This window comes from Micropterus dolomieu, linkage group LG10, assembly GCF_021292245.1.
Source record: "Micropterus dolomieu isolate WLL.071019.BEF.003 ecotype Adirondacks linkage group LG10, ASM2129224v1, whole genome shotgun sequence".
Taxonomy (NCBI): Eukaryota; Metazoa; Chordata; class Actinopteri; order Centrarchiformes; family Centrarchidae; genus Micropterus; species Micropterus dolomieu.
Genome location: NC_060159.1, coordinates 883,912 through 894,263, shown reverse-complemented (window position 1 = coordinate 894,263; position 10,352 = coordinate 883,912). Strand labels below are relative to the sequence as shown.

At 40.9% G+C, this 10,352-nt stretch overlaps 1 protein-coding gene across 1 annotated transcript; it reads left to right on the top strand.

Moving 5' to 3' along the window:
- The first annotated feature begins 696 nt into the window (after positions 1-696).
- gja1b (gap junction protein alpha 1b) lies at positions 697-6,908 on the top strand. The gene is made up of 2 exons (XM_046060742.1): positions 697-833; positions 3,318-6,908. The coding sequence occupies exon 2, from the start codon at positions 3,334-3,336 to the stop codon at positions 4,498-4,500; it is 1,167 nt and encodes a 388-aa protein (XP_045916698.1). The 5' UTR covers positions 697-833; positions 3,318-3,333; the 3' UTR covers positions 4,501-6,908.
- Positions 6,909-10,352: the final 3,444 nt, after the last annotated feature.

Below are 10,352 nucleotides of genomic sequence, written 5' to 3'. Positions count from 1 at the left end.
TGTTTGTCTTAGAAAACTGATTGAATTACTTAATCAAAGCTATGCAATGTAATAAACATGTCCATCTTTTACTTAAGTAAAAGTATCAGTACCACAATGCAACAATACTCTATTACATGCAAAAGTCCTACATTTAAATCTTTCCTGAAGCAGAGGCCCACATGTATCATCAGCTAAATGTAGGCCTACTTAAGTATCAAAGGAAAGTAGTCGTGATACAGAATGGCCTCCGTCACTGTGTTAGTAGTGTTAGCCCATCATTAACTGGTGGATCCATGTGCACTGCAGGTGGGTCTGATCTGAACTATCGGAGAGTTGAATCGGTCACTGCATCATATTTTAGAAGGTGATCATATGTGTTGGAAATACCACTGAAATAAAGAGTAACTGCAGGTGTCAGATTAATGTAGTGGAGCAGAAGTATGAAGCAGCAGAAAATAGAAATACTCAAGTAAAGCTGGGTGCAGTGCTGACATTCCTCTACCGATTACAGTATGCTTGATATTAATACACCCCGTGTATACTCCAACAGTACTGACGATCTCGGCAGGGCACAGATGGTCTCTTTGGTTTGTCATCACAGATTATCTCTTCTGTATGATACAATAAACCAAACTCTTGTCTTTGTCCTCCCAGCAGGCTGGGGCTTCGTCTTGACGTAGAGGTCAGCTGACGCAGCTTCTCTGACGGGACTCTTATAAGGGAAGTTTGACAAGTTCCCCTCAGTTTCCCTCCTGGTCCCAAACTTGGATTTCAACTCCTCCAGAGGGTGATTCCAACAGGTGGCGGAGAAAGTGCCTCTGGGCCCTCTTCTCTTTCTCTCTAACTTCCAGGTAAGTTCAAGTGTTGCTGTCTTCGATCTTTAAAAGAAGTGGAGAAACTGTTCTCCTGTCAGGAAAATTCCTCCGTTAGAACGCGGCGCTGCGCTCCACATGACGCGCGGAGCGACTCAGAGAGTTGGTAGACTTTTCCTTCATTGTTTTAAAGCCGCTCAGTTTGCGTGCTTTATTCGTTTCCCCTCTAATTAAAAGTTGTTCCCCGGTCAGAAACACCAGTGGAGGCTCACACCTCCAGGGAGGAATGTGTGAAGTTTTCCATTCACTGGACTGTGCTTATTTCTGAAACAAATTAGTTTTCTTCTAGTTTCCATCCCAAACATCCTGTTGCTGCTGTAACTTATGCTGCAGTCTGTGCCACTGATCTGTCCTCTGGAATTTGACTTAAAGAAAGTTCTGTTTTATATTCTCTCTTAGAACCCAGTGACTATTTTACAGAAAGAAACACCAAGAAACTTTAAAACTTTTGGGTGGCTTCATTCAGATCATCGACTTCTCCTTGAAAAGCAAGATTTGAGAGTTCTGCAGAGACCATTGTGTTGGAGGCTATTGTTCTTTTCTGTCTTGGTCATTTTCACCAGACAAAGTCAGTCATGTAGAAAGTGGCGGGATATTCTCTGCCTGATAACAACAGCAAACTCCTTGTTACAGCTCATATTTTACTTTGCATTCGGCTCTACATACTGAAGGTGATTTCTACAGAATGCATTCTGTCTGTGTTCCCGGTGGTAAGATGCAGTGTATGTTCTTATAAGATAAGATAATTGGGAGCGTGTGGATTTGACTGAAGGTTCCTACTTAAACCACATTAACGTCCTGATGAAGGCATGGCTAGGACTCTCCCTGCTCTCTGTATGAAAATGTCTTTTATGTTTTACCACCTTTTAACAGCTCCTCTTTGTTATTTTCATGTCAGAGCGGAGAACGAGACCCACTTTGGAGTCTACAAACCTCCACCAGATTCCTGATAAGATTATAGATTTCACATGAATTGGTTCAGTTATGAAGATTAAATCTGATTAAAATGTTTTATATTCTGTATTTCATCAGTAATTACAGTAAAAATGCTGCTCATTATAAGTACCCACTGGTGACCAGTTGAAGACTCCCTGGAGAGTCCTAAAAGACTCCTAGAACCCCCTAAGGACCCTTTCTTTGGTATTTGTGCTGAATTTAACCAATTTTTGTAATTTATGGTTGGTTGTGAAGTGTGATTTGTTAATTCACATTAATGGCTCTGCGGTAATTATTGTTAGGCCGCTTCAGGACTCTGTGGCATTGACACTGCGACTAAAGCTCTCATGGTTAATTTTGACCTAGGGGGGTGCTATTTTTCAGGGGATGAGCCCTGGCGGGCACAGTCTTACAGAGTATGTTTGCCAGTCTATCGGAGCTTTTCACTGCGTAGTGTCACAATTATCAGGAGTACTGTCAACAGGAACTCAGCTGATGCCGCACTTTTGTAACGGCCTGTAAACTGTTAATTTGCAGGGCTTCTCTAAAAGCACGGGGCCTCACTGAGAAGATTTAGCTGCAGTGTCTGTTCTGCCGCACTCACTTATCAAATTGGGTACACAAGTTCATTGTGAACAGCTTGGCAGCAGCATTCAGTGGTTGCTCTACTGTTCTCTAAAGCCTTTCTGCGTTTCTACCAAGCAAATAAGCTCGGTCTGCTGATGATCAGGGTCTCTCCTCTTCGCTCTGTGCTTCACAGACAAGAGCAACTACTGTGGAACTGAGAAAGTAGTTGAAGCACTACACAATAACAATAGGAGAATGCAAGTTGTTAACCTTTGACACACAGATTTTTAAAAAGTGCCCTAGCTGTACAAGACAATAGTCAGCAGGGATTCTCAGTTGACATACTTTGAGGCCCCGTAAAGGTTCAGAGGTTCAGTGCTGCAGAAATGTCCTGTGGGTAGAATTCTCTCATGTGACTGAATTTTTTTTTTTTTTTCCTGGAGGACTGACCAGGTTGATGACAGTCTGTGTCTCTTAGTCTGAGAAGTGGGTACACGATTTGATCCTCCTGCTGCTGTGAAGTACTTTGATGGGATTCAGGGTTTCTTAAACTTGCTCTATCCATCCAGTCTGAAGCACTATTTATTTTGATGAAAACTTTAAGTTTGTTAAAGACTGTATTTACTGAGTCACATTTGGTTTCATATTTTCACATCCTTGCCTGGATTTAAAGTGTTGCATGAACTGACCCTGCTCTCAGTAATTGGATTAGCTTGTGTTTTGCGTCATGAAACATCTAGTTTTGTCTCCTTCAGTAACTATGCTGTTTAATCACATAATGCTGCCAAAATGTCAAGAATGCTGAGGATGTTAATCTTCCGTGAAATATAAATGACTGTTTGGCGCGTACATATATTATATCTGTGTGAGCCGGACCTTTTTAAAGTAGTTATAACAGTTTGAGTAGTTAATGCTGTCTGTATAGTACTGCCAGTTCAACATTTCCCTTTTTTTCACCAGCTCACGCTCCCTGAGAATGGGTGACTGGAGTGCTCTGGGCCGTCTGCTGGATAAGGTCCAGGCCTACTCTACTGCTGGGGGGAAGGTCTGGCTATCGGTCCTCTTCATCTTCAGGATCCTGGTTCTAGGTACTGCAGTGGAATCAGCCTGGGGAGACGAGCAGTCTGCCTTTAAATGTAACACCCAGCAGCCTGGTTGTGAGAATGTCTGTTATGACAAATCCTTCCCCATCTCCCATGTTCGCTTCTGGGTCCTCCAGATTATCTTTGTGTCGACGCCCACACTCCTCTACCTGGCTCATGTCTTCTATCTGAACAGGAAGGAACAGAAATTCAACAGGAAGGAGGAGGAGCTTAAAGCCGTGCAAAATGATGGAGGTGATGTTGACATACCACTGAAGAAAATCGAGATGAAAAAGCTAAAGTATGGCATTGAGGAGCACGGCAAAGTGAAGATGAAGGGAGCCCTGCTGAGAACCTATATAGTCAGCATTTTCTTCAAGTCTATGTTTGAGGTGGGCTTCCTGGTGATCCAGTGGTACATATACGGCTTCAGCCTGGCTGCAGTCTACACCTGTGAGAGGTCCCCATGCCCTCACAGGGTGGACTGTTTCCTGTCCCGTCCCACAGAGAAGACCGTCTTCATCATCTTCATGCTGGTGGTCTCACTGGTGTCCCTGCTGCTCAATGTCATCGAGCTTTTCTACGTGTTTTTTAAGAGGATCAAAGATCGTGTGAAGAGCAAACAGCCACCCACACTCTACCCCAGCGGAGGCACCTTGAGCCCCACCCCTAAAGAACTGTCCACCACCAAGTACGCCTACTATAATGGCTGTTCCTCCCCGACTGCCCCGCTCTCACCCATGTCTCCCCCAGGTTACAAGCTGGCCACAGGGGAGCGGGGAACCGGCTCGTGCCGTAATTATAATAAGCAGGCCAATGAGCAGAACTGGGCCAACTATTCCACAGAGCAGAACCGGCTCGGCCAGAATGGTGGAGGAAGCACTATTTCAAACTCCCATGCACAAGCCTTTGACTTCCCTGATGATACCCACGAGCATAAGAAACTGTCTTCATCGGCAGGACACGAGCTGCAGCCACTGGCGCTGATGGACGCCAGGCCCTGCAGCCGGGCCAGCAGCAGGATGAGCAGCCGAGCCAGGCCTGACGACCTGGATGTGTGAGGCCCGGTTCCTCCTCCTACCACCTCTACCTGGCTTACGTGATGTGTGGTTGCAGCCAGAGAATCAGGAAAAACTCGATCACATAGGAGGTGGGGCTAACCTCAATCACTGTCTTCAGCATAGAGACTCTTAGTCAATCAAAGAGACATTTAAACTTTTTATGTAACACTGTCAAAGGTACAGGTTTCAAATATCCTTTCGATTACTTTCACCATAACTTTTTAGTTGAGCTAACCCAGCTTTAAGAGAACAGAACAGCCACAGGGATGGTGCAGAAGTTACTGATCAGCTGAGCAGAGGAGCCCACTGGTCAAAATGACTGATTTAGTTTCATTAAAGGAAAGTTCAGTTTTCTTCTTGTTTCTCTCTTCCTATTGGTTACAGAATTTTACTTGCCACTGTCATAGCTGAGAGCTGAAGGGATGGGGATGTGTCTTTGTAACATCTGACCAGATCAAAAATGGCCTTCTCTCTAACTGGTTCATTTACAGTGCTTTTTTCTACTAATCAGTGAGCGTCGTCCCTGTCAAAAATAAGGAAATAAATAAAAGTAGAATCCAGTAGGGCAAGAAACAAATCTCCACATGTACCAAATCCCTAATTTAGCCAAATGATCGAAACCATATCCCACCACTGTGGGTAAGGTAACTAAACTTTTTAGTTAGAATTAGGAAAAGCTCTTCCCTAATATGTATTACTGCAGAATGATGTCACTCTACCTCCATGGTAGGTCCTGAGAAAGGACAGTCATTACAAGTGTAACCACAGCAGATCTCTTGTCGGTATCATGCAAATATAGATTATCTTAGCTGTTGAACAAATGACCAGTGCTGTGGTTTTTCAGGTGAGTACCGTTCATTGCTTTAATATAAAGCTGTGCGATTGCTCATGGGGACACGGTGCACTCTGTTATAAAGCTGAAAGGAATGATGGCCACAAGGATGAAATATTCACATAAAACCCAGGTTCCAGTAAAGCAGAATTTTCCCTCACTGAGACACACACACACACACACACACTTCAGAGAACATTACATTGACTTACATTCAATTCCTGGAGACTTACCCTAACTTAAACCAAGTCTTCAGTGTGTTTTTTAGGCATGTTTGTATTGAAAGATAGTTCAATGGACTCACTCGAGTTGCTCGTACAGTTTGGCAAAGATAAGGCTGAATTTATGTGTGAATCAACATTATTAATCCATTTTCTTCTGTTTTTACTACATAATAACTATCTTATCCCACTTCTTAATAAAATTCACATTGTAGTCTCTCAGTCATGACACAGACAGGAGTTATTGTGCCAGCACTGTCACATAATAAAAGAAAAAAAAAGTGTTAGCCGCTTGGCTCACAGTGAGGGTTTTGGGGAGAATGCTTAAAACCATTTGTAGTGAATATTTATTGCTTGGCATCTGTAGGACACCTACCACTAAGAGGAAATTTGACTACTATCCAGTATCTCCAACTCGCAGAAAACATCTGACATTAACTCCCCATAAACTACATATTTATTGACAGTAAAAACACTTTTTTCTTCAGTAACTTTGTCAGTCAGTGTGGACTGTTGTTTCCTGATAAACTTTGAATTTATGTGGTGTTATGTTTAAATTTTGAGGTTTTATTTGTCTTTTTGGGGGTGTGTGTGTGAGGGTTCAGGCTGCTGTGACAGCAAACTCTGATCTGCTTTTATGTGGGTACCATAAAGAAAGGCTTCTTGTCATTAATTTGACTAGTGTTCTTGTTTTTCATTTTTTGTTGGTGGTAGAGAAAAACAGTAGAATGATAATCCTGGTTTTACATATTTGAGTGAATGCTTCTGTTCTGTAGGTATTGTTTTGTTTTTCAGACTCTATGTAATCGTTGCTGCTTGAGAAATAGATATTTAGTACTGTAAATCAAGCTAACTGTGTCACAATAAAAAATGTGAGTTTTTAGAAGACTGCTTATAGATCTGGACTAATATTTAGTCAGTTATAACGTATGCCAATGTAGCTCCACCACTACCAAAATAAATCTCAATTTGGGCTTACCTTCTTTTTATTGTAATTTTTTAAATTGTCATTTGTGCATCATTTTGTCGGTACTTACATGTTACATGGATCTTTCAGCTACAATGGCGTTTGCACTGAGATCTTGGTAAGAGTTTTCTGATACATATGTTACTAATTTATTTTATAACACAGAAATCACTTCAGTGCATAATATCAGACATCTGGCCACTGGTTCTGTGGGAGATGTCCTCCCTTGACAGAACAAGAGCAATAGTCATTTGTTGCAGTTATTCAGACAATGCTAATCTATGGGGATCCACTGTTGTACAGTGTAAATGTATGATAGCGAGACAAAAACTCATTGTGTCTGTGAAAAGCTATTTTAACCAATAAATATGTTTCTGTTTTAATCACAGATGGATTGTTTTCATTGCAGGTCATTCTCTTTGCCATCACTGTGGTTTGAATGAATCGCCAGTCAGTGAATTCTTTTTGATTTACTGACTCGCCTATTGCAGTGTTAGAGAAAATGGCACTGCTTACCTGTTCATATAGCAGACTGTTCAGACTCGCTTAATCCATTAGTAGTCAATTTTTAATTGAATTACCATTTTGATAATCAATTTAAGAAAGAAAAGTCAGAATTCTTTGATTCCAGCTTCTCAAATATGAATATTTTCTGGTTTCTATGACAGTTAACTGAATATTCTTGGGTTGTGGCCAAAACAACACATTAGGGGACGCCATATTGGGCTCAGTGATCAACATTTTTCACCATTTTTCTGACATTTTATAGACCAAACAACTATCGATCAGTCCAGAAAATAATTGATTATAGATTATATGTACTATTATATTATTATTATACAGATTAATAGACAATAAAAAGAATCGTTAGTTGCAGCTCTTCTCTTCTCTGCTATAATGTATGCAACAAATCTACTTGTCATTCCTAAACTGGTTGTTTTAACTGCGTCAGCTACTGATCTCACTGTCCATTGTTTGGATTTAGCTTGAAGTGAGCAGCTAAAGAGTCAGATAACGTTAACACAGAAATAGCTAGTTGATTTCTTTTAGGAAACATCAAGAGGAACATTTAGATGGTTGCCAGCCGACATTAGTCAAGCACTACTGCAGGCAGTAATGTTATGTTCACTTCAATAGCTGAAAACTGAATATAAAAAAATTATACAAAAATAAATCTATGACCCAGCATTATTCTGGATATACAGTTTATATTGTGTTCGGGCTTACCATAAAATACTTATAGGAAGGATACAATATAACAGCTCAGAAAGGAGAAACCCCCCTGTCACTTTAGATGCTCAGTATATTTCACACTAAAGACAATGAAGTATGTTAGCTCTGGCAGGACACAGTCAGATGATCTGAACAATTTTCAATCAAGTTTGTCGTCTCCACAGGCCAGTGTTTTTAGGCTGCGAGCACCACATCATGCCACCACTGACTGCTGTGCTGGTTACCTGCCACACACTTCTGAAGAATTACATCCCTGTCGTGGTTGGAAAAATACTCTAACCACTAATAAAACCATTTAAAGACCTTCAGGCTTGTGTTGATAATACATTTTCATCAAACTTAAAGGAAGACTGAAGTTGGACAAACTGTTTTCACTGACATAGGGTTGTGCTGGCTTCTTCCTCCTCATGCTTGCCTTCTCTTGATGTGTTTTGTTTTATAGTTAATCAAATTTGATGCAGATCTATTTTCCATTCAGATATGGAAAATAGATGCTTCAGTGAGATGAACATTAATTGTGTGCTGAGATACATATACGTAGAACACCCTGCAGAGCTACCTGTACTGCCACATATAACCATGGCATTCATATATTATCTTTTTACTTTATGATGAAATACTTAAATATTGTAACATTTCTGGAGGATTGTATCATTTACTTAAAACAGTTCAGTTGTTCAGAAGGCCAGTTAATACTGGCAAGGCCTTCTGAACACCACATGAACCAAGTCATGATCCAGATAAAGAAGAGTGATACGGCCCAGGAGGTATTCAGTCCTAAAGTGTACTGTAGCTTTGATAAAGGCTTTTAAGAGATGCAGTTCAATTTTATAATATGAAAGGAACCAGCTATTTTTCACTTCTCCAAGTTTCCTATTTAATCTTTCCACAGCATTAAATCAAACCACGTGTGCAGAGAGCTGAGCTGAACATGTGGCTCAGAGTTGGAGAGGGAGAGGAGCATGGGGGGACGTCAAACCTTCATCTACAACTTATTCATTATAATTTCACTAAGCTGACAATATAGCAACAGACCAGCACAAGAGATGTCAAATCATTCCTTTATTAGTGTGTGCACTGGTTACATTTTTGGCTAAACTCAAGATGTGTCGTTTCTAACATCCACTTTATTTATATAAATTATTACTAGAAGCCCTATGCCTTTATTATTTAGAAATGTGACCAATGATTTGGTCCAATAATTTAGATTACACTTTACATTTAGATTAATTCCGCCTCTTTACACTGCTTTACACTGTCTCTCATCTCCTGCTGTCATTGGCCTGTCAGCTACTACAGGTGTCACTTTAAAATACCTACAAACACTTCTCAACAGAGACTGAGAACTTACAAGATGCATGCAATTTGCAAAATATGCCGTGCTGCTATAAAGTATAACTTAAAAACTCACCTGACACATTGACATGGTGACCTCCCCCTCCCCCTTTGATTCAGCTCTAGCTAGCCAGAGCGGTACTTAGCGGTAGTAAGATTGGTGAAGAAAGTATTGCAACCAAGCGGGCAACCTCCGGGTTTGAAAAGTGACGCGACCCGGAAGTAACTTAAACCTACATTCTATTGAACGGCCAGCTCCTCTGGTTGTAAAAGTCTGGTTCTATTAGAATTAATGGTAAAATGACCCTACTTCTCAGCTGATTTATTACTTGAGTAAACACTTTCGTAATGAGTTTATGGTTTCAATCATTAGTTTAAAGCCTTCTTTAATACAGCATGATGTTCATTCAGTAAAATATGGTCCAATTTAGAGGAAAATAGATGATAAAGCGGCGTATGCTTTAGGTCAGGACTACCTTGTGAATGACAAGTCGTTACCATGGCGACCCATCAATCAGGCTAGAGGTGACTCGTATCCGCTGCAAAAAGTTTATTAGGAGTCAGCTGTCAATTTTTCCGGTAAGTACGTTTTTGTGTTAAGCCTCTTATTAGCTAGCTAAAATTAGCATCCCAGTTAAAGTGAATTACGGATGCACCTAGCTAACCAAGCTAACTAGCGCTACCGTCTCCTCCAAACATCTGGTGCACCGCTGGTTGCAAAAAACGGCAAAACTCGAGGCTTCAAAATGGCAGTCCAGATACCAATGGGTGGCGTCACGATGACTACTACGTCCACTTCTAATATACAGTCTATGATTGCAACTTCCTTAAGTCGCTGGACCTGGTTTCATATCGACCAGCTGGTGATTGCATGATATCATATAGTTTTGAACACTATACTAACATGGTAGAAATTGAAGATACTATAACATAGTACGCATACTGTGTACAATAGGGTTGGCCAAACTGTGGCCCACAGGCCACATGCAGCCTGGCACCTTCATTTACATGGCCTGTGAGTTCTTTTAAAATGATTTGGTCAGGGCATTTGATCTTTGATTGTTGTCGGGATGTAAAGATAATTTCAAAATAAAATGCAGGTAAAATAAATTGCCTACCCTAGCTGTAAGCAGTACTTGCAAGAGGATTTTGCTGCCATTGTGAAGGACCTTCCTTTCTCTGTTCAATTTAAAGGAGTACGTGCAGATGGAGTTTATTGAAATGTGTGATGTGTGAGGTGATGATACTCTACAAAGCCAGCAGC

What these genes read in the sequence shown, in the direction of transcription:
- gja1b (XM_046060742.1), top strand. Translation starts at nt 3,334, where the DNA reads ATGGGTGACTGGAGTGCTCTGGGCCGTCTGCTGGATAAGGTCCAGGCC.